Source organism: Eucyclogobius newberryi, unplaced genomic scaffold (assembly GCF_026437365.1).
Source record: "Eucyclogobius newberryi isolate DKJ021-1_F unplaced genomic scaffold, fEucNew1.0.hap1 SCAF_19, whole genome shotgun sequence".
Lineage (NCBI taxonomy): Eukaryota > Metazoa > Chordata > Actinopteri > Gobiiformes > Gobiidae > Eucyclogobius > Eucyclogobius newberryi.
Window position 1 is genome coordinate 31,753,268 of NW_027315823.1, and position 24,108 is coordinate 31,777,375.

Genomic DNA, 24,108 nt, shown 5'->3' on the forward strand with positions numbered 1-24,108 from the left:
TGAATGCATAAGAGGCTCCCTGTGTGCGACCCTCTCAGCATTCAAGACCACAGCGAGGCATCCATCCTTTGTGAGCGTCTTTGAGCCAGCGTCAAGGGGAAGAAGCAGCTCCCAAACTCCGCTCCTCCGTCTTCAACTCGCAGATACTATAGAAACATATGAAAACATCTGAATCCGCGACTACGCAGAGCTCGCCGATCCCCCCCTCCCACGTTGTCCGTCGCTTCTGCTGGCCTATTTATCCTGTGGCGGACCCGAGGAGCGGAGAGAGTGGAGCGCTGACAGGCAGGCGGACTCGTGGCCATGTCCCAGCAGCGGAGTGCGTGTGTGGGGCTCGCGGTGATCCTTCTTCTGGGGGTGTTGTCGGTGGAGGATGTGGCGAGCTGCAGCTGCCAGCCGGCTCACCCGCAACAGCTCTTCTGCAGCGCTGAGATCGGTGAGTCCAAAATACTGACGGCACGTTGCACACGAGGCCAAGTGTCCCCAACGCAGAGGAGAGCCAGGGCAGACGAGAACGTTGTTGCTCTGATTAAATGTGGCCGTTTAGTGCTTCGTGCGGTCAATATCATGACTATGGAAAGATGTTAACTCCACTTGGAAAAAACAGGATTGTGAAAAATCTACTTCTGCTTACTTGAATCTATTTTCTGTTTCTATTTGTTCTGATTATTAGTTTTACAATTGTACCTGTTTTCCTGTATGTTTTGGAAGATTTGTGAAAAAAATAAAAATGTTGCTAGCGTAATAGTTAAGCAACTGCAATTATATAACTTGGGTGCGTTCACACTTGCAGACGCCATACAATTGGGATGATTAAACCAGTACTAAACCCAAAGCTAAACCTGGACTCGATCAGGACTAAACAAAGACAATAACAACACCAAACCAAGTCCACATCAGGACAAAAATGAGCTCAATTTAGGAGCAAATAATGAAAAGTGTGGACGCACTCTTATATGGGCAGGGCTTATTCACTTCTGTTCAAATGAGTGTTATTTTGATGCACTTCAGTAATAATGGCAATAATGTGGTTTGTGAATTCTTCTGAAACAAGCAGAACAAAACAGAGGCGCGCTGAACACTGTGGCCTACTTTCCATGTGAGTCTCTCGTGTCCCTCGTCCTTTGGTCCTGGTCTGGTTCAAGTCCAAGACCAACACTCAGACTGACCCGGGCCTGGACTCTGACTGTGAGCGAGGGAGAGGGGCGCTCGAAAACACAGGGGAGAGCAGGGATACAAGTGCTGTAGTAGTTTGGGTTCTTTTTGAAGAGCTTTTAGTTTAAAGTTAAACACGAGAGGTGAGATTGCAGTGTGAATTTGCCTTTAAACTGTTGAATTGCAGACGTTTTGGCCTTTTTCATGGTTGATATCTGTAATTACAAGGCACAGTGGAGTTTTTCTTATGCACAAGACATTTTCTCCTCAATATCCACATCCTTCAGAACAAACATCTAGGATTCAGCAGATGTCTTTGCCGTTTCTTCTTCCCAGTTTCTGCTTTTTACTCGTAAGCCGCCATGTTTGTTTTGATGCTGATAGACCATGTGTTCTTTCTGCAGGATCAAACAAAGTATCCACCCAGACTATACATTTTTGAAAAGGAAAAGAAAACACTTTGACAAGATTGATGTGACAAGTTTGTAGACCCAATTTCTACGATTGTAGATTTTATTTTTGCAGTTTTCTCCCAGTAAAAGCTCCTGCTCTTAATCTGAAATTATAACGTAACATTCCAGACAACATAGAGTGTGGACAATGTAAATAGCTGCTTAAAGGGCCTAGTTTAGAAAGCAGATCTGGGTTAATGGGGACACTGGTGAGTTAGGCCACTGTTGTAGGTCACAGCTGTATTTGGAGAATGTGTGGAGCACATGAAGAGAAGCTATAAGAGACAAACAAACAAAGTGAGAATGTATGTGGGTATAAATGACTATTTTCGGGGGAAACTTTTTGCAGCTATTCTATATATTAACTGGAAGTATTTACACATACAGTCTAGTTTTTTAAAAATTATTATGATTTTTTATTTCAGTTGTGTGTTATTTAGGTATATATCATATATTGTAATCACTATAGAAAAGGAGCAAAGAGAAAACAATGATGGTATTAATATCAACAAATACAAATAGTTTACTTAAGATGTGGCACAGTTGTTGCACAGAACAGAGGGTAGATCTGGTCTGGGCTAAGGACGCGTTTTAAAAGTAGTTCAACATAGAGAATACAAGTCAATACTGTCTCCAACTTAGGATACGAGTACTGTATTGTATTCTGATAATGAAATGTCTTTAAAAAAATATAGAAGTTCACAACGACTTGACTATGTATGACGTTTAGCACCATAAAATGAGTGAAATTTAGATATTGGCAAATGTAACAACAACCTGGTTGTGCTGTCTAGAAACATCAAATGTGTGTTTTTATTTGTTTTTAACACTTCACTCCCCAAAAGATCTATTATATTTACATTTACACATCCTTTGGGTTAGTCCTGCTTGGTCAGAACTACTGTAGCAACAACGTAGTCCAATTTTAGACCTGGACTAGTCCGATTAAAGACATAGTTTGGATCTGGTAGCCCCCGAAAAGCCAAATCTTCTCTCAGGAGTTACTTGGTGTGAAAAGTTTGAGAGCCACTTGTTTCGACACGATGGTTCTAATCAGAGTTGGTCATTAATGGGTTTTCTCAGCCTGTAAACGTAGCGAGTGTCCCTGGTCGTGACCCGCGTTTGACCCGACTGTGCTGTTGCAGGAGGTGTGTTCTTTGTTGCGGCCGTACATCAGTGATAGTGATCGGGACAGATTCTCAGCCTTCTCAGTATTTGTGTGTGTCTTGGACCAGAGCCAGGCCGTGCCACCACAGCTACTCCGTCCTCTCCTCTCGCCCCTCGCTCTCTCCCAAACTCATTTCCATGTGTATAGGCCCCGTCTAATGGTCTGCATACTAACAATATCCGTGTAAAAGGCCGCTGACAGTCCACATTGTGAGCATGACAAGAGGCGACGATTCATCTGAGAGGGGGGAGTTACTTACTACATCAGTTCTCATGGTACAGCGCTGTAATATTTTTCTTGTTGCAGAAAAAAATATAATCACTTACTAATTGAGAGGAAAACTAGTATCAAAACTAGATGCTCATTGGAACAAGTATCGATCCATGAAAAAGACACCAAAATATACACAATCTTACCTAATCGTACCTTTTCCTGGATCATTCTCAACAAAAAAAAGGTTCTCCTATGTTTTTTAGTATGAAATGTTTATATTGTGACAACATTGTGCAGTCAGTAGAAGAAGTATTGACTTCACAAACCACAAAAGGTGCTTTACCAGATTTGTACGGCGTCCAAACTGAGACAGACACATCCATGGACCAAATTAAGCCTTCACTTTCCTAACACAGTCCTAGCATCCCAAGTTTATAATAATAATAAGAGTTTATAATCATGTTTCACAATTTTTAGGAGGAATTTGATGAACTCCTAGCCTCACAGTGGTACTTCTGTATTTGTGATGGAACAAAATGTCTTCAATAGATGCAGTCTGAGCACAAGGGTCTGATGTGTCACTAAGAGCTTCTTTTAAAACATTTTGTATTTGGACAGAACTAATATACCAGGGGGAAAATATATTATATAAAAGAGGGCCGAGGAGGACCACAAAGCATCAATTTTAACATGTATCATAAAAAACCTCTTTCTGGCAACAAAAAGCCCTGGCCAATTACTTCCAAACAGCCTCCAGAATCCTCAATAAAACAGCACATTTGCTGAATGATGTTGTGTGATCGACCTAATATCCTCATTCTTCAACTTAAACAAGAGCAAATGAATGCTGAGAGTGAAGAGAGGGCACTTCACCAGAGCCATTAGGGCAGAGTGTTCAGTTATATCACACACATAAACTGGGCCGATATCTGCACAATGCATCTCTGGTACAACTGCTTCTTCATGTCTTATGTTGTTTTTAAGTGGTGGTAAACCGAAGACGCATTTCTACCTCGGTAGATAATAAAGCTATAGTCTTTTTTCTATTCTAGTCTACACTAAGATTCAGTCTCAAATATTAGTTTTTATTTTATGTTTTTTTTCTTCAACCGTATGATTTGATTAAAATCTTCACCTGAAATCCAAACAAAGGCGCTGGCTGTGGTACTGAATTTGCCTTTGTCTTTTTATCAGTCTGGTCACAGCATTCAGATGGGCATGATTGACAGGTGGATTAGCCAATTAGGGACATGCATGGTCCGTCTGTATCAAAACAAACATGGGGCTTACGAGGAGAAAAGAAAAGAATAACACATTACAAATTTCTGTAGCGAAACCCAAACTGTTCATCTGAGGTGAGAGAAGTTTGATTTAGTTGTAATGGATGGAGGATCAATGAGCTTCATTGAGCAGACTCTCTCTTCTTAAAGAAATGAAGAATGTGTATTCTGGATCCCAGAAAAGTACTGAAAGTTCATTAAGACAACGATCCAACACACATTTTGCTCAGAAACATCATGCTCACAGTCCTTTTGTTTCTGCATAAAGCCAGTGATTGATGTATAACTAGTGTTTGCAGGATAGACAGTTCTAGGTATACTCAAGTTTATTGTCACTGAAGAGAATTGGTGAAAATGTTCAGGGTGATGGGGTTAACTTTAGTACCTGAAGAAAAGCCACCCATACGGGGGAAAAGAAATGTAAACACCACACAAAAAGGCCTCATGCTGACCGATGCTGGGAGCTATCCACAGCTCCAAACACTGTGTTCTTTTCTAGAAGATAGTACTCCTTCTATACTTCATGCTCATGTTTTATACAGGCCAGGAGCGCTCTTTCAGTAAGAAATGGTCGCACTATTGACTTCAATGTACTGTAGATCTAATTCTTTCCCTGACATCTCTGGGCTACGCTGCAAACTTCAGGCAGTGGATAGTAGTGTCTTCCTCCTTTGACACAATGCAATTTCCTCAGACTAACAGGATCCACGAGCACTGCAGCACAACTCAATACTATAAACTAGAAAACAAACTTCTTCAGAGAGTTAGTTTGTCGTCTACCTTCTCCACCGCCAAGACAGGCCACTCAGCACTGCGCCTGTCCGGATCTCACTGATGTGTGGAAAATGTGTTTGGCGAAGTGAGGAGGCTTTGGACAACATTTATTTTATTTTTACTGAGGATTTCAAGAGCAAAAAATACAGTGACAATGCAGTCTTGTGTAGATGTATGCACGGAATAAGTACACTTCTGAGTTTTACAGTTTGGGCTTGTGTTTTAAGGATACTTAGATTGTATGAATATAGATTATATATTATTATTATTATTATTAACATGTTTTACTTCATCCACCAGGGGTCAATGTAAGAAAAGATCATTTTAATGTTTTTCTTTCTGTTTTATGGCTTTAATAGCTACTGAATACTCAGTTATTGCCCCCTAACCCAAACCTTAACCCAGGCCTATTTAACACTTCACAGAGGGACCCTGGGCTGGACATGTGCACAAAGAACCACATTCTTAAACACACTTTGGGGAGGCCAAAAACATTCCAACATTAGATGCTGCTAAATTACATATTTGTGGAGAATCTAATAGAAAAAAACTTAACCAACATTGCTATGGAAAATTGACAATCCTGTACTGAACAGAATTAAACTATGACTGGATTTGGATCAACCAGGTCTAAACCAAGATGACCCCAGTATACTCAGCCAGGAATAAAAGAAGAAAATAACAGTTTTAATATGTGGAAGATGGGCCGGATCAGACCGTTTGGAGGGCCAGATCTGAATCCGCTCTAACCTTACCCCACTTAAACCGTGCAGCTATCATTAATACATTGTTCCCAGTTTGAACAATTACGGTATTTGTGACGAAGTTGAGCTCCACTCTTCAGCCAATGGACCAAATCTCCACTCCACACAGCGGCTGCAGCTAAACTCTTCCAATAAATGGTGCATTTACACCTGAACTCAAATTGAAACTGTTCGTGTCTTGGGACATAATATGTCAAATCATTGCCACACACTCTTTAAAGCCGTCGAGGAAGTCCGATTCAAGTTTTCAGTTTAATTGCGTCCTTCAATCAAAAGCCAGAGTTAAATAGTTGTGTTTGAACTGTGTGTCACTCCCCGCCGCCCCCTGGAGTACTTCAATGGTAGACTGCATATTTAATATGATTCTCTACAGCTCAGTGCCATGTTATAGAAATTACATGTTTGATGTTATTATGACTCACACTTTGTTATTGTTTGCTGTAAGTATGATGGAGCCATAATAACTGTGTATTGCTAAAATATCCATTGGGGACTGACACAGAGTGGTTTTCGTTTAGATACATTTCTAGTTTTAGTCTGTTCTATAACTTCTGTGTATGAATGTGTAACTATGCACTGTGACAAAAGGACAACTAGTATAAAAAAGGACCAAAACTTGCCTACACTAAGCTAAAATGGAGTGTGAAAATCATTGATGCATGTTATAAAGATAAAGTCACACATAGGCCTTTAAGCTAAAGGATTTATGCGGTGGTTGGTGTTATTTTTGGTGAAAATAATGGTGTGGTTCCAATCACACTGTGAGATACTGCTAATGTAAGCTCAGAATGTTCCTTTTACACAGTGTAAGCCAAACAATTAAAGAGATAAGAAAGTCTAGTCTTATCGGCTTCTACCACGTTGCCTCTTGCTGTCCTTTGGTGCAGAAAAGTTGTTTAAAGAAATATCTCGATACCTATTGTTTTGAGTATTTAGCAAAACATTTCTGAAGATCATTGTGTTACTTAATGCAAAAAATTATAGCCGATAGCTAATGGCATTTAAATATAAGCTTTACATTTAGCTGTTTTTATTATTATTGTGGAATTGAGTCAAGCCTTTTTAATATCGAACTCGAGCTTGATTATTTAGTAATTCAACAAAAGAAAATATTTGTTCGTGTCATACATATATTTTCGGAATGATATTGGGAGATATTTTCTTGAATAATCTAAGGGTAACCAGCAAGATTCCCACACTGTGAGTTGAAGGTGCTGCTTGTTATTCTGTGTGGGTTCTGACTTCCTTCCTCTGCAGGGACAGCTCCAGTGTCGCCGAGAGACACTGTCTCCAGCAAAGACAAGAAACCCCCCATAACATTTCACTTTCATGTTTTAGGGTAGAATCAAAGTCACCTCTCGCTGTTCGCCTGAAGAAGAAAATGTTGTAAATGTAAGTGTGTTTTCTTCTTGACAGTGATAAGGGCAAAGATCTCCGGAGAGAAGATAGTGTCGCCTAGCAACAGCTCCTCTCCGTACATGAAGATGATCCAGTATGAAATCAAGATGATAAAGGTGAGAGTGGACACAGACCCCACACGCATTACAAATGAATACTATCTAGACAAGTCTGTAATTCAATTTAGAATAACAATAATACTAGTTAGACTAGATTATTTGAGTTAATTCAGTGAACCTTATTCATTTATTCCCCCCCAAAAAGCAGCATTTTGAAAGTACATTGCAAAGATCCATGTTCACTGGAAGAATAATTCAACAACTAAATTATAAAAGTCCTTATTCACTGTTCAATATTTTAGCTTGAAATAAGAATAAGGCACAGAATAATTTAGACATAGTAATTAAATCAATCTACATGAGTCAAAATGACTGTACTACTACTGCTACTACTACTAGACAGTACTTACTGAATTAGTCTCATGGAAAAAGATTTACACCAGATTTTGTCAAAGCTAGATTCCATCTGCAGTCCACTCTCCCATTCTGTTGCTTAACATAGTGTACTTCACATTCAACATTTAAAATGACAGAAGTACTACAATAGAAAATATCATATATCCCTATATTACAATATATTCTATGCAAATATAGACTTTAATTTAGCTATAGAGGCCAACAAAAAGCACTTCAAACTAATCAACTTAACTAATCAAACCAAAAACTAATTCTTCTGATTTTCTAGATGTTCAAAGGGTTTCATAAGGCCAAAGACATTCAGTACGTGTACACACCAGTCTTCTCCTCACTGTGTGGAGTCAAACTGGACTCCAACAACAAGGCCGGATACCTGCTCTCAGGTAAGTACAGAACTACAACAATGTTGCTGGTAAAATACTTTCTGGAACATCATTATCATTAGTATTAGTATTCATGCCCTATATGACTATTTTGTTGTTTCCTCACAGGAAGCATGTGGAGCGATGGCAGGATTTCGATTGGTCAGTGTGACCTGGTGGAGTCCTGGGACAACCTGTCTCTGTCCCAAAAGAAGAACCTGAACTACAGATACCAGATGGGCTGCGAGTGCAGAGTGGGTAACACTGCAGTGGCAGGTGGCAGTCGTAACAGAAGGAGCATCAGTAGTACTGATTCAGTAGTACTCATTCAGTAGTACTCATTCAGTAGTACTCATTCAGTAGTACTCATTCAGTAGTACTCATTCAGTAGTACTCATTCAGTAGTACTCATTCTCTCTTTTGTTCAATTGTTACAGTTCTAAAATAAGCTCATTCAGATGTCATCTTTTGAACGATCATAAGCCCATTTCTGACAGTAAAGTAAGTTTGCTGTCCCACTTTCAGATCAACACGTGTTACAGTGTTCCGTGTGCCTCCACTGGAGACCACGAGTGTCTGTGGACTGACTGGCTGCTGGACAACAGTCTGAACGGGGAGCAGGCGCGGCAGTACGCCTGCATCCGCCGCTCCGACTCCAGCTGCAGCTGGTATCGAGGAGGCCCTCCCCCCGAGAAGGACTTCCAGGACTTCACTGACCCCTGAGACCTGGTGAGACACACTTTAAAAATACAGCTTTCAATGTCTGCTATCACAAGGTTATGTTTAATCATGAGATAAACTAGCATGAAGCTGAGGAGCACTTTGAAATTGGCGGCCTCGTGTGGTTACTCGCTGTAAGTGCAGCTGTTGACAGACTTGTTTTTCAAACAGAAAGAAGAGCTTGAGCTACTCAACATTCGGCCTGTTCCTCCTGCGGTTTGTGTTTGTGACCAGACAAGCAGAGCTCTGTGTGCATCACACTGTAAAAACTGCAGCATTCGCCTTTAAAAAGTAAAAGAGCTAAGCAATACTGCCAGAAACGTTCACAGTCCAACACATGATGCTTCCTGTAGGTCTGCAGTTCTCCCTAAATCAACTGTGTTGTATAATAGAAAACAAAGTTCCATGGGAACTTCAATGATCAAACTACAGAACTGTCTTTGTAAACATTATAAAACAGGTAATTGTTTATCCCAAAATTAGATCTACCTTCATTGTACATATTGTAATTTGTGAAAATTAACACTTAAAACGATTTGTACTAACTCATTATTTTGCCAGTAACTTGCATCCCAGTGTGAGTGGGTGTACTGTGTTTTTTCTGTGCCTAAATATTTGCTTGAACAAAAATCTCTTCAGCCCATGTCTCAATAGAGCTGAGGATGCACCTATATGAGCTATTTAACCAGGACCAACCCGAGGAAATAAAAAATACATGATCCACCAGGAGAAACTGTTGGAAACTAAACCCATTAAATAGAACTGATCTTTGTCATCTGTAGTCGGCTGATACTAACTTCTCCTCAGCCTACAGAGAGAAAAAAGGCAATTTAAAAAGTAGCCAGGGCCTAATTGAAAGCTGTGCCAATATACTGTATGTGATTGAAGTAATTTATAAAGAACCTTTTAATAACAAGTGTCATGGTGTGGTTAATAACACGGATAAATAAATCGCTGTAAAACATATGAGCTGATTATTATGTATTATGGCTGTAAAGCTTGTGTGTCTCCTGTTCATGTTTTATATTGAAAGAAATGTTTGTATTTATGTTCTTTTCTGTCTACATTTTTTTATTTCATTGTACCAAAAATGTTGTATATAAAATGTGTTGATGGAAACTTGTGAGTGAGTCTTTCTTTGGAGAGAGTTGAGTCCAGATTCAGTTGAGTGAACAGTTTTACTCGGGCCATCAACAGCAGAAGTGCCAGGAGTATAACTTAGTTTCTGTATTAAAAAGGGTCAAGAATACTGTGTTAGTGAGGAGGTAAAAGAGTGTTCCCAAAGAGGGGTAAAGAACACCTGAGGGCACATTAACAAGGTACTAAACTGGCCATATTAGTAATGTGAGCGTAAATATATGTGAGTTAAAAGACTCACCATGTCTCTGTAGTTGGGGTAGAAAGTCTGATCGATGAGAGGAAACTTGTCCGAGCCCATCTTCTTCTGGCAAGTGATCAGCTGTGAGAACTAAAGCAGAGAAGACAAATATAGTGTATAAATACCATGGTTTAAATGTCCTATAAAGCCTATAAACGCAATGTAACTGTAGAAGAGCTCAGAAAAATGCTGATTTGAAAATGCTTACACCCTCATTTTATATAAATAATGACGAGTATTATCTTTGCACCACTTTTAAACTCTGATGCACGGTTGGATCGGTCCTCGGGTCATGCATGCAGAGTGATCCATATGATACAAGACAAACAGGCTTCAGGAGAAATGCTTACAGCCCAGGGTTTGTCACAGAGGTTGTAGATGGAATCGAGCGAGTTGACCGAGGGCACCCCCGCGTACTGCAGACCGATGATCAGGTTCCTAAAGTCCTCGTTCTGAGCCATGCTGAAGGCGTGCTGCCGGACCAGGACGAAGTCAGGCCGGAAGGATCTGCACATAACAAGCAAGAACAGTCGGCATGAAAGCTGCAATTTAAGTCAAACTATTATTTCTATTGTGCACTGAAACTTTTTAAATAGATTATCGATCAAATAAAAGTTAAAGTGTGGTCTCTGTAGGCCTCTAGAAAGATCATATTTACAAAGAAAGTGTATCTATTTATTTTTTGGACATTTTGATTTAATAATGCTGCTTTTTTATACATGTTTTATAGTCTGTATAGTCCAGATAACAATTACGCCCTAATTGCCCTACATTAAATGTGTATCTCTTCAATTGAAAAGTACTGAAAAACATACATTCTTGCTTTAGTGGGCAAACCTCTCCACAGCTCTGACATCTAACTTGTCTCCACAAGGATCGATACATTTATTGCCCTTTTGTGGAAAGGCAAAGTAATAACGTCTCCATGGAGACAAGCAGGTGGCAGACCATCAACCAAAAAAGCACAAATTGCTGCATATAAACGTACCAAACAAAACGATCTGGCTGCATATGCCAGTTCATTTCAATTGCAGATAATAATCTAAGTCCAACATCCATAAACCTGTGTAACACTGTCTGACTGGAGTGTTGTCTCACCCCCCCCTCATTTCCATATTTATTATATTGTTGTTGTGGTAGCTATTATAGATTGATGTTTATAATAATACAATTGTTATCTTAAACGTGTAACATGAGCTGCTGAGCCCCTCCATCTCACTGCTGACCCCCCATCTCACTGCAGAGCCCCCATCTCACTGTTGAGACCCCCACATCTCACAGCTGGGCCCCCCCATCTCACTGCGGAGCCCTCATCTCACTGCTGAACCCCCATCTCACTGCTGAACCCCCATCTCACAGCTGGGCCCCCCCATCTCACTGCGGAGCCCTCATCTCACTGCTGAGCCCCCCCATCTCACTGCATAGCCCCCCCATCTCACTGCTGAGCCCCCCCATCTCACTGCATAGCCCCCCCATCTCACTGTTGAGACCCCCCCATCTCACAGCTGGGCCCCCCCATCTCACTGCAGAGCCCCCCCATCTCACTGTTGAGACCCCCCCATCTCACAGCTGGGCCCCCCCATCTCACTGCGGAGCCCCCCATCTCACTGCTGATATGAGCTTTATCTTCATAAAAAGTGGTACTGTGGGCAGTAGAGTGTCGTTCTGTGCTTTAAAACATCTCTAAGTTTGAGGATCCAGACTCAAACCTGCAGGACGGACATGTTGAAGGCTGCATGACAGGGCTGTTGAAGCGTGACATGTTGGGCAGTGCCGCTCTGGACAGCTGCCCACCTCGCCCACCTCGCCCACCCAAAAAACCACCACTGTGTATTGTTGTGGACCACCTGGGACCTCGTAATGGAGTGAACGATCCAATCCAAACTGATTTAATATCTGTGTCTCAGCCTGCTTTTCTCACATTGCTCTCACTGTTAAGTCAGAACTCATTTTGCAGTGATTTCTTGGGATTTGAATCAAAAGTACCCACATGGACCCCGGTCTAAAAAGACTGGCTCGAACCTCATGCATTTTTTAAGACAAGCAACCAAAAAATAAAATAAAATGTATGAGGACGTGCTCCTTGGACAGATTTCCATCTCAGAGGGACTTTTGGGTCATATCAAATTTATCAATGTAATTTTAGGAAGACTTTCACAAACTTGAGATTGAGCCATATTGATTTGATATTTAGTTTATCAATTACAGCAGAATCCATACTAAAAGTTCCTTCCATTGCCTGGAATGTTTCACAGTCTGGCATTAAATATATCTTTCTAGCATTTATTTCAATATGCATGTTTTACTGCTCAAGAAGTATCACAATAACATGTATTCTTACAGTGAGTGGGGTCGCGTCTTCACATATCTGACCAGCAACTTGTCTCGCTTGTCTCCATGGAGATAGATATGGATTATTGTGAAACATCTACATCATCTTCTAAGGATTAAGGAGAAAGTAATGTATTGTACTGCACCTACGAACTCAAATACGTTTCCCAGATGCAGTGTGTCGACAGTGCAATAAACAGCTGAGTGCAAACAAACAACCACCAATATAAAATAACATATACGAGCCATAATATGATGCACAGGAAGTGGAGAAGATGCTTTAAATAAGTTTTCTTGCGGCAGAGAAAAGCTTTTTTGGAAATGGTCCATCTACAATAGAGTTTTCCGGTTTTGGGTCACGACTCCCGCTATATTTCTGTGAGTTATGTGAGAGGATTACAAAGAGAGGAGAGACAGAAGAGAAAAGAGAAGAGAAAAAAGAAAGAGCTGTTATGAAATGAGTTCTCAGACAGAGGGGAATGTGTGGCCCAGTGTGACGACAGCTCCTCTTTGTGATCTTCTGAATACTGACGACAAACTGTGAGGAACTAAGGCCGCTCATATCAATGTGATGTGTTCATTACCAACTCACCCATATTTAATGTGAATGTTTCGATGAATCATGATCAACTCTGTCTGTGTATTGTAAAAGGGTCATTATGGTCAATTCATGGGCTTCAGATTTCTGTTATAGGCATCATTTTTAGGGATTTAAATAGTTTATCCTAATTTGTCTGAATAGTTCTAACCTAGTTCCGCTTTAAGGTTAAGTTGCCCCTGTGACATTACAAAGTTACGGTGATAATAAAGTACCTCTACTGCAATATCAAACACAAGAAAGATTTTACACGCCGTAATCTAACACATTAGAATTAGAATACATTATTAGAATACATTTATCAGAATAAAAAAATAGAATACATTACAGTTACAGGCCCTAGTAACTTGGCCATACATTTCATTGTCAAAAGTGTCAAAAAAATAAACAGGTAGCAATAAATATATGTGTTTATTTTTGGATTATTTCAAGTCCAAGTGAAGGTTTCTTTTATATATTGGGTTTGATCCTGATTTAGTTATTAATCCTCATTTTGTCTTAAAATTAAGTCCAAGTCTGGTCCAGGTACATCTTTCTTTCCACGCTGTATGCACAGAAACGCTGCTTCACTGTCGGCTTGTCAAACCGACCGGACACTGCAGTTTTATTGTACTGTGTTATTCTGTCAGAAAAGCTGTGATGTGTGAGGACTGAGGCGAGAAGACACAACTCAACTAAAATGTCCAAATCAATGAACGAAACGCGATTAAAAAGACGAACAAGGCCAGTTTAATAGTCTGACAATGATTTTTGAAGCTCAAGTGACTTAAGAAAATCAATGCAATAGAGACATACGATTATCAGTCTTTACAGAACATGGTCTTTATGGTCCAATTACATTCAGCGCTGACACGACGCACTCTACACGAGGTATTTGTCATATCAGTCCGTCTATCAGAATATCATTTGTTTGTCACGATTCAAAAAGAGACACAAAAAACGCAACAAATTATGAATAAAACTGTTCAAATATTGACTATAGTTTTTATGTTTTAGTGCAAATTCACCTAAATGTGCTCTTGAACATGTAAAATACACCTTAAACAAGTTCCTTTAAGGCTTTTCCGTTGTATTAAAACTCAGATGGATAAACCCATTATTTGTATTAAAATCTATTATCTATAATTTCACGTTTTCCTGCTCGTAGATTGAAAAAACAACATAAATAAATGAAATATATATACTTATTTGGTGAAACAGTTCATACTAGAGGGATCCTGGCCCAAACAAAAATACTCCTGTCATATAACTATGCAGAGTTACGTAGGCAGAGATGAGGACAAAGAAAAACAAAGTGAACTGAAAGTCATTTTTGTATCGACTGGTAATTACTTTGTCTCTGCTACAGTTGGAGTCACAAAAAGGTTGGTGAATAGAAAAAAGCAAAATCTACCTGTACTTTTCCATGTTTACTTTCTAGAGGGACAGCGGAGGTGAATCCAAACATAAAAGTGAGAGTGTTACGTGCCTGACCACTTTGGTGCCTCCTCTGATGACCTGCATGTCGATGTTACAGGTGCCGTTGGAGTGAGAGACCAGGTTCACCTCCGAAAACTCCGCCTGCAAAAACAAACAACATTAGGCAAGCAGTGGGCTTTAATACATAACTGTACTTCTGATGTATTTCTATTGCGTTGTATTGTATTTTTGACTTGTTTCCTCCTCATTATATTGTTATATATTCTATGTTTTTAGCCCAAAGACTTTATTGGACAGAGAGTAATATGGGGGAACAGGGTGGGGAGAGACATTCAACTGTGGCGCTATATCTAGAGGTGATGCTATGACATTTTCTTAATTTATTCCTTTTTGTCTAGCATCTCACAAAAGGAAACCATGACACTGCTGGACATGTTCAACGTGAAAAGAAACTTGTAACTCACTTATTTCCTGACAAATGAACCACTCTGGGATAAATAAGGATCAGTTTGTTCTTCAAATCTACAAATCAAATTAATAAATAACCATTGAAAATTCACATAAATGATATAAGCCTTTTATATGGATTTGGACTTTTTTAAACTGTATTACAAGTGCTTGAATCTAATTATTAATGAAAGAAGAATTGTCCAAACCCAACAAATGCCCAGACTAGTGTCACTCAGACCAGCCTCCAACACCAGCTTTACTCATATCTAAGAAAGAAAACATAAACCTAAAATCTGATATTCAACATCTGCGCAGAGCTCGTTTCCATTTATGATTAAAGCAAATAAGACATCAGAGGCCAAAAGAGTCTCAGCTTCACTAAGAGACAAACTTCAGTTAGAATTGGGGCTAATTTGAGTTATTTTAGGAAAAATCGGCCCCAAATTTAAGGGATTACAACACAATAATGTCAGGTTTGAACATTGTAAGTGTAGCAAACTTCAAAAACATTCTCATTTAGATTTAAAACCATGATGAACATTATCATGTGTTTGCACAGGACTACACTTTTCTGAAGTAAAAACAGCATATTTTCAAAGCTTCAGGCACTATTGATGTTTGTGGATGACTCATGGCCCTTTGCTCCTCTCTGCGCTCACTCTTCAGGCTGTGGCTTCTCTGTCATGTTATAATAGCTGTAATAACTGGAGGAAAAGCAGGCACAAAATAATATTAAAGTGTCCATCTCTGCCAGTGTTAATTATGGGCTTTGCTTTGTGTAAAAACTACATGGAATAGATTAGTATTTGGAAGAGAAGTCATAAGACTATCAAAAAGCCTATACTTTGTTTGAGCATGCAAGTAAATAATAAACAGAATAAATTCAAACCAACAAAATGACACACTATGGTAAAACAGCGTGTTATTTTGTAGCTAAACTGTAGGATATGATCATGTTTATCTATTTTTTGTCTTTAACCAAGAAAAATCTGACAATTCGGAAGTATTTTGGGTGCATACCTGTTCCACTTTGACATCATAGTCGCCCAGGACCTTCTTCCCTCTGAAAACCTTGGCCCTAAAAAAAAACAGAAACAAAAGGAAATGTCAGTGACGTGTAAATGTTAAGGTTGCCCTCTAGTGGCCGCCACCGATTGATTCAAGGGATGACAAGTTCTTCTACCCCCAAAAATCCATCCGGTCCAAAAAGAAGCTCTTTGATTTTCCAATCTTTCCAATAAAACAATGTAACTATCACACTGGACCCATTCCCAGTGATGGAAAAACAACAACCAACAAGAACGTGCACATTTGTGGGCCCCAAAGGCAACAAAGTGAACAGAATTACCAAGTTATGAAAAGCATATTTCCCCATTAAAGAAGTCATTTATTCAGAAGAATTCATGTGCATGACTTTCTCTGGAGCGTGCACAGGATTAACAAAGACAAACCAGCTCTCATCACAAAGCTTTATTTATTTCCTTTCTCTCAGACAGAGATACATGTGGGTCCTCCAGCTTTAACATTATCAAACGAGAATGGCAGACGAAATACAGTCGTTTTCCCTTTGTTTTTACCTCAGTGCTGTTGGGCTCAGAGGCAGATGCTTTGTAACTTTGGTTCATTAGGATCAGACCATCTGCCTGAAACACTCTCAGGACAGCAGCATGAGCATGCACGCTTCAGAATTTAATATCAGCAAAAAGAAAAGGAAAGAAAATTACAACCACGTTTTCAAGAGCGCAGATTGTGACCTGGTGTTTAGACTATGAAACGAAGAGCCTACTTTATAGTTAAATCTTGTTTCGTTTAGATTTATGACTTGGATTACTGGACCTGCCTCAAAATATGTACAATTATTGGGCATTTCTGGTTAGTTTGTAACTTATATGTTTCCTCATTTAATTTATAATAATACAACAAACACACATAAGTAAATACAGACACACAGAGTTGCCTTACAATGTCATATACATCATAAAATCTCACTTAAACTCCCCAAACCTGGGTCACAGCTGCCCTGGGGTAGACTGATGCAAGTGAGGCTGCTAATCTGCCATTCTTGCCCGAAATGTTCCATAGTACCCCCAAATAAAAAGAGATTTAGTATAGGACTGCAACACTTACACGACTAATTGTATCTAGTCGACTATTTCATGTAAATCGTCGTCATATTTTGATAATTGTAGCCGTTATTTGGCCTATAAAGACTCTAAAACACATGCAAAAAACACACACATACATCACAATACAAATATAAACTATTCCAGATTTGAGAATGCATGTTTTTCAAGTGTATTTTAATTGAATAAATAGATAGATACGTTTAATGCTATTCTGTGAACATTCCAAGCACACTCAGAAGGCATAGAACGTTATTGCTCTCACCGTGGATAAAAGGACTAATGCGCTGAAGTGCATATCTTAATAATAATAAGGAGTGCTGAATATAGAAAAAGAAAATAGATTTACGGATGTTTACTAATGTCAGAGCGAGCGCTACACAGAGCAGGTCTGCGAGGCGGTAATGGACAGTGATTTTCAGGGAAGCTGCGGAAGTTGCTGCATTATTTAATTTGATCCGACGATGTAATGGTGCTCTCACCGAAGCACATTAAGAGCCCGAGTCAGACAAAGCTGTGAGTGAATGCCAATCACAGCAAAAATTTTCATTTCAGACGATATGTATAACCGAGGTCAACTGAAGGCTACTTGTCCATGAGAAGAAGAAAGAAACTGTATTATTTATCCAACCTCTATTGCCTAAAGTGGGACTAGCTTTCAATTTCAATTTAAATCAATGTAGGAAATAAATATGGAGCATTGTTATGACATGAAGACAAAATGGGAACCCTATGAATTAAAAATAGGACTGCGATTTGTGATTTCACTGCTATTCTGGCTTTGTAAAGCAGCATTTACAAGGCCTGGGTTTTTAGAAGGTTTTTAAATCATTTTGACCATAAACAAAGCAGACACACAGTATATTGTAATAATTAAATTGGTTTGGAGGGCGTTTTTTATCTTGTTTTTGCCCCTGAAACCAAATGCAAATACCGGTAAATGTTAAAATATATTGTAAGAAAAGAAAAACATCTGGACAAAAACAGAATTGAACCTCGCAATGGAAATGTATGTATAATTATTGCTACTGTAGGCTGTAATTAACACATCATTTAAAAATGCATTACGGTCTATTCAAACACAGCTGGTTTTGTTTGCTCCGCAGCGCTGCAGTGAGAAGTAAATCACAGTCAATCGAAATATTCACCAAGGTTGTACTGCGCAATGAGGATTAGTAATTTATTTATTTATTTAATTTGAGTATTTTATGCCTAGGTTTATGTCAGCCAAATGTTATGGTAATAAGAAGAGAAGAGTTAGCAGAGGCAGGTCGGGATGCAAATGAAATAGTTTAGTCATAGATCTCTCTCTTTCGTCTGGCTGTTGAAAGAACATTTAAGATGCACTTTTTCAATTCGTTTTCACTGGTCAAAAATACCTTTAACAATAATACTAATGCCTTTTATTTGTTTGCAAGGCTCTTACTGGTATTTTGCCCGATTATTTGGCACGTATGCTGAACATCAGATCGGGAATTCATCAATTAAGCTCTCAGGACGTCAACACCGAATTGGGAAAAGGCTTTTATCTACTTTGTTCCGTAGCTATGGGACAAAACGTTTTTATAAATTGAATAAGCCTGTGCTATGAATTTAAGGCATTTGTTAAGGATTACCAGCATTTTGCATCTGATATTGTATTTAACCTTTATGTTTATTGATGGTTTTATTGACATTTTTTTGATAGTTTGTACTTCCCTGTATTCATAAAAATACAATATAATAAAAGAATACAATGCAAATAAAAGTTTAGTGTTAAGAGTTTAGGTGTAAAGTGCAATATTATCAAGATAGTCACCTCACTGTGTGATTTATTGTGATATAGTTGAGAGATTAACAGAATTAAAAACACACTTTTCTCTTTTATAGACGCCCTGACAAGCCTTTGGTGCGAATCATTCCTTGCATATTCCAAAGAATTAAGATATCAAAGTTTTGTTTGGAGTGAAATAGAGCAAAGGATCATGGTCTAAACCAGACCTGGGCATTTGTGGCCCCAGGGGCAAGACGTTTCTAGTATTTTTTTAACCGTCTGTAACATCTGTCTGCACTTGTATCCTTAATAAAGATGACAAGCAATTAATTAAATAATAAATTCAATAGCCTATATTTGACAGAAAAGTGATATTTTATTTGATATTTAACATTATATATATATATATATATATATATATATATATATATATTTATTTATTTATTTATTTTTCACACCAATCATCGCGGGCCGGCCCTCCGCTTCTTGCCTGGATTTGAATATGGCCCTCGGAGGAAAATAATTGCCCACCCCTGCTATATACAATGCATTTAAGCAAAGCAGCTTATAGTTTGATAAAAAATAAACAATGAGACATCATGTTACTGTTACATCTCTTCTCTTTAGTGCTTCAACATGACAATTACTGGTCGTCCCAGCTGAACGTATCGTGTGTTTTTCAGAGCTGTAACACTCAAATGTTTGGTTCACATTTTCAGGCTCCTGTGGTCAATGTAAGTGTTTACATTTCCATACAAAACTGCTAAACAAAACAAAGTTTATTTAAAAAGATCGTAAAAGTGAACATAATTTCACCTAAAAAACATGACAACAAATTAGAAAACATTGCTTTTCCACTAAACAATGTTTTGTTTTGAGCAAACGTAGTTATCTTGTCTTATTTTAACTACCAGTACTTATTTGTCATAGTCATAAACCGGTTTCCTACAAGATCCTAAACATTCATAAAAGGTCAGTCCTCCAACTCAAAATCTGAATCTGTTGTTGCTGCTCCTGGAAGTTTGCCCCAGTAGCACTGAAAGTTGTATAAAATGTCGAGGACACATTTTCAAACATTTACAATAAAATACTTTGCCTTGACTGAGATTTGTTCCTCTGCACTGGAGACATTTTTAAAAGTTGACACGTTGAACTGCTCTGTCTGAGATAAAAGACTCCGGCAATCGAATCTGCCAAGTTCAAAAGTAACAGAGCACACAAGGAGAACTCAAGAAGACGGAGGAGGACATCACGCTGCTCAGAACCATGGAAATCCAGCACTATTGCCAAAACAAAAAAAAACCTCAGAATGGGCAAAGGTTCCTCAAATATCACCTACACAAATAGACAGTATTAAAATTCAATGACTCTATGTGCGGAAATTGTTGTTTTGAGCTCATTTGGACAAAAAAACTAGGACAAGTATTTACAGTTTGATCCAATATGGCCGACTTCCTGTGCGATTCTCCCAGTTTGTTTTTTACTCGTCTCGTGGAGCTCTATCACTGTTCCGAATTTCAAGGATCCAGGCAAAATTGACATATCTGATTTCCTATCTATTTTTTTCCCGCTGCTGAATCAGATCGCGTCGGACGAACTTGATAGCTGAATTTTCTAAATGTTCTGTCCGAGCCGATCGCATCTATACCAGCGATGTGGGACTTTCGACGACGTTCAGGGGTGAAAAATGCAATTATAAGATGACAAAAAAAGAAAAAAGAAGAAGAAACAGACAAAGAACAATGGCTCGAGCCAATAATCCCACATTAAAATCAAATTAAAAGCGTAAAATACAGTCGAACGCACAGACGAACAGAACTGTCTATAACCGAGACTTTAGCCTAACTACAACAGAAAAGTATATGTAAAAGTTCTATTATATAAATTCATATCTTCCTTTGTCTATGTCCATCTTAATAAAATCCTGCCACACATTTAAGTAGATATTTCTTTGAAGTGCTGAAGACAGATGACAGAGTCCAGGACCAGGCCTCTCTCTGCCCCGATCTGATCTGAAACGTGACGTCCCATTTCCTCTCCTCTTTTGAATCGTGCACGGAGAAATAACAGGAGCGGAGTGACGCAGAGAAATTACACATCCAGGCCGTTTAGTTACATAAGCTCTGATGCAGGCGAATGAGGATAGAGGAGTGAGAGAGCAAGAGAGTGAGAGAGCCAGAGAGTGAGAGAGCCAGGGAGTGAGAGAGCCAGGGAGTGAGAGAGCAAGAGAGTGAGAGAGCCAGGGAGTGAGAGAGCAAGAGAGTGAGAGAGCCAGGGAGTGAGAGAGCAAGAGAGTGAGAGAGCCAGAGAGTGAGAGAGCCAGGGAGTGAGAGAGCAAGAGAGTGAGAGAGCCAGGGAGTGAGAGAGCAAGAGAGTGAGAGAGCCAGAGAGTGAGAGAGCCAGGGAGTGAGAGAGCAAGAGAGTGAGAGAGCCAGAGAGTGAGAGAGCCAGGGAGTGAGAGAGCAAGAGAGTGAGAGAGCCAGGGAGTGAGAGAGCAAGAGAGTGAGAGAGCCAGAGAGTGAGAGAGCCAGGGAGTGAGAGAGCAAGAGAGTGAGAGAGCCAGAGAGTGAGAGAGCCAGGGAGTGAGAGAGCAAGAGAGTGAGAGAGCCAGAGAGTGAGAGAGCCAGGGAGTGAGAGAGCCAGGGAGTGAGAGAGCAAGAGAGTGAGAGAGCAAGAGAGTGAGAGAGCCAGGGAGTGAGAGAGCAAGAGAGTGAGAGAGCAAGAGAGTGAGAGAGCCAGAGAGTGAGAGAGCCAGGGAGTGAGAGAGCAAGAGAGTGAGAGAGCCAGAGAGTGAGAGAGCCAGGGAGTGAGAGAGCAAGAGAGTGAGAGAGCCAGAGAGTGAGAGAGCCAGGGAGTGAGAGAGCCAGGGAGTGAGAGAGCAAGAGAGTGAGAGAGCAAGAGAGTGAGAGAGCCAGGGAGTGAGAGAGCAAGAGAGTGAGAGAGCCAGAGAGTGAGAGAGCCAGGGAGTGAGAGAGCAAGAGAGTGAGAGAGCCAGAGAGTGAGAGAGCAAGAGAGTGAGAGAGCCAGAGAGTGAGAGAGCCAGGGAGTGAGAGAGCAAGAGAGTGAGAGAGCCAGAGAGTGAGAGAGCCAGGGAGTGAGAGAGCAAGAGAGTGAGAGAGCCAGGGAGTGAGAGAGCAAGAGAGTGAGAGAGCCAGAGAGTGAGAGAGCCAGGGAGTGAGAGAGCAAGAGAGTGAGAGAGCCAGAGAGTGAGAGAGCCAGAGAGTGAGAGAGCCAGGGAGTGAGAGAGCCAGAGAGTGAGAGAGCCAGGGAGTGAGAGAGCAAGAGAGTGAGAGAGCCAGAGAGTGAGAGAGCCAGAGAGTGAGAGAGCCAGAGAGTGAGAGAGCCAGGGAGTGAGAGAGCCAGAGAGTGAGAGAGCCAGGGAGTGAGAGAGCAAGAGAGTGAGAGAGCCAGAGAGTGAGAGAGCCAGGGAGTGAGAGAGCAAGAGAGTGAGAGAGCCAGAGAGTGAGAGAGCCAGGGAGTGAGAGAGCAAGAGAGTGAGAGAGCCAGAGAGTGAGAGAGCCAGGGAGTGAGAGAGCAAGAGAGTGAGAGAGCCAGAGAGTGAGAGAGCCAGAGAGTGAGAGAGCCAGGGAGTGAGAGAGCAAGAGAGTGAGAGAGCCAGAGAGTGAGAGAGCCAGAGAGTGAGAGAGCCAGGGAGTGAGAGAGCAAGAGAGTGAGAGAGCCAGAGAGTGAGAGAGCCAGGGAGTGAGAGAGCAAGAGAGTGAGAGAGCAAGAGAGTGAGAGAGCCAGGGAGTGAGAGAGCAAGAGAGTGAGAGAGCCAGAGAGTGAGAGAGCCAGGGAGTGAGAGAGCAAGAGAGTGAGAGAGCAAGAGAGTGAGAGAGCCAGAGAGTGAGAGAGCCAGAGAGTGAGAGAGCAAGAGAGTGAGAGAGCCAGAGAGTGAGAGAGCAAGAGAGTGAGAGAGCAAGAGAGTGAGAGAGCCAGGGAGTGAGAGAGCAAGAGAGTGAGAGAGCCAGAGAGTGAGAGAGCCAGGGAGTGAGAGAGCCAGAGAGTGAGAGAGCCAGAGAGTGAGAGAGCAAGAGAGTGAGAGAGCCAGAGAGTGAGAGAGCAAGAGAGTGAGAGAGCCAGAGAGTGAGAGAGCCAGAGAGTGAGAGAGCAAGAGAGTGAGAGAGCCAGGGAGTGAGAGAGCAAGAGAGTGAAAGAGCCAGGGAGTGAGAGAGCCAGGGAGTGAGAGAGCAAGAGAGTGAAAGAGCCAGGGAGTGATAGAGCAAGAGAGTGAGAGAGCAAGAGAGTGAGAGAGCAAGAGAGTGAGAGAGCCAGAGAGTGAGAGAGCCAGGGAGTGAGAGAGCCAGAGAGTGAGAGAGCCAGGGAGTGAGAGAGCAAGGGAGTGAGAGAGCCAGAGAGTGAGAGAGCCAGGGAGTGAGAGAGCAAGAGAGTGAGAGAGCCAGAGAGTGAGAGAGCCAGAGAGTGAGAGAGCCAGGGAGTGAGAGAGCAAGAGAGTGAGAGAGCCAGGGAGTGAGAGAGCCAGAGAGTGAGAGAGCCAGGGAGTGAGAGAGCAAGGGAGTGAGAGAGCCAGGGAGTGAGAGAGCAAGAGAGTGAGAGAGCAAGAGAGTGAGAGAGCCAGGGAGTGAGAGAGCAAGAGAGTGAGAGAGCAAGAGAGTGAGAGAGCCAGAGAGTGAGAGAGCCAGGGAGTGAGAGAGCCAGAGAGTGAGAGAGCAAGAGAGTGAGAGAGCAAGAGAGTGAGAGAGCCAGAGAGTGAGAGAGCCAGAGAGTGAGAGAGCAAGAGAGTGAGAGAGCAAGAGAGTGAGAGAGCCAGAGAGTGAGAGAGCAAGAGAGTGAGAGAGCAAGAGAGTGAGAGAGCAAGAGGAGATAGAGAGTGAGAGTGAGAGAGCACATGGTAAATGGTCACATTTATATAGCGCTTTCTACTGCCAAGGTACTCAAAGCGCTTTACATCAAGGAACCAGTCACCCTTTCACACACACATTCACACACCGGTATTCGCAGACACCAGGGGCGAGTCAGGTTAAGTGCCTTGCCCAAGGGCACAACGGCAGTATTCACATGAGGCAGCTGCAATCGCACCACCAACCTGCGGGCCAGTGGATCTGACCACTCTACCACTGAGCTACTGCCGCCCCGAGCGAGAGAGTAAGACAGTGAGAGAGCGAGAGGAGATAGAGAGTGAGAGAGCGAGTGAGCGAGAGGAGATTGAGAGTGAAAAAGAGAACAAGAGAGAGAGAGAGTGAGAGAGTGAGAGCTTAATCTTCTTATTCTTTTATACATCGACAGTAAATCATGTAAATATTGACATTACCTTCTACACTAAAAGTACAAAT

General features: G+C 41.0%; 3 protein-coding genes across 3 annotated transcripts in view; 1 reads left to right on the plus strand and 2 right to left on the minus strand.

The window, feature by feature from the left end:
• The window catches only part of mrto4 (MRT4 homolog, ribosome maturation factor), a 286,325-nt gene that overhangs the window by 137,887 nt on the left and 124,330 nt on the right, over positions 1-24,108 (minus strand). The gene's annotated exons all lie outside the window — the stretch shown is intronic.
• Positions 1-24,108, minus strand: part of syn2b (synapsin IIb) — a 125,953-nt gene that overhangs the window by 15,561 nt on the left and 86,284 nt on the right. The window contains exons 2-5 of the mRNA XM_072452649.1: positions 15,959-16,016; positions 14,538-14,629; positions 10,491-10,647; positions 10,141-10,230 (exon numbers count right to left, since the gene is read on the minus strand). Coding sequence (XP_072308750.1) covers positions 10,141-10,230; positions 10,491-10,647; positions 14,538-14,629; positions 15,959-16,016 — 397 coding nt within the window. The remainder of the gene's footprint in view (positions 1-10,140; positions 10,231-10,490; positions 10,648-14,537; positions 14,630-15,958; positions 16,017-24,108) is intronic.
• LOC140366010 (metalloproteinase inhibitor 4-like) lies at positions 24-9,881 on the plus strand. Its single transcript, XM_072452648.1, has 6 exons — positions 24-436; positions 7,223-7,320; positions 7,949-8,063; positions 8,172-8,296; positions 8,568-8,771; positions 8,934-9,881. The coding sequence occupies exons 1-5, from the start codon at positions 304-306 to the stop codon at positions 8,763-8,765; spliced, it is 669 nt and encodes a 222-aa protein (XP_072308749.1). The 5' UTR covers positions 24-303; the 3' UTR covers positions 8,766-8,771; positions 8,934-9,881.

What these genes read in the sequence shown, in the direction of transcription:
- LOC140366010 (XM_072452648.1), top strand. Translation starts at nt 304, where the DNA reads ATGTCCCAGCAGCGGAGTGCGTGTGTGGGGCTCGCGGTGATCCTTCTT. An exon ending in ATGAAATCAAGATGATAAAG is followed by an intron (nt 7,321 to 7,948) that starts GTGAGAGTGGAC and finishes CTGATTTTCTAG; the next exon opens with ATGTTCAAAGGGTTTCATAA. An exon ending in AGATGGGCTGCGAGTGCAGA is followed by an intron (nt 8,297 to 8,567) that starts GTGGGTAACACT and finishes TCCCACTTTCAG; the next exon opens with ATCAACACGTGTTACAGTGT.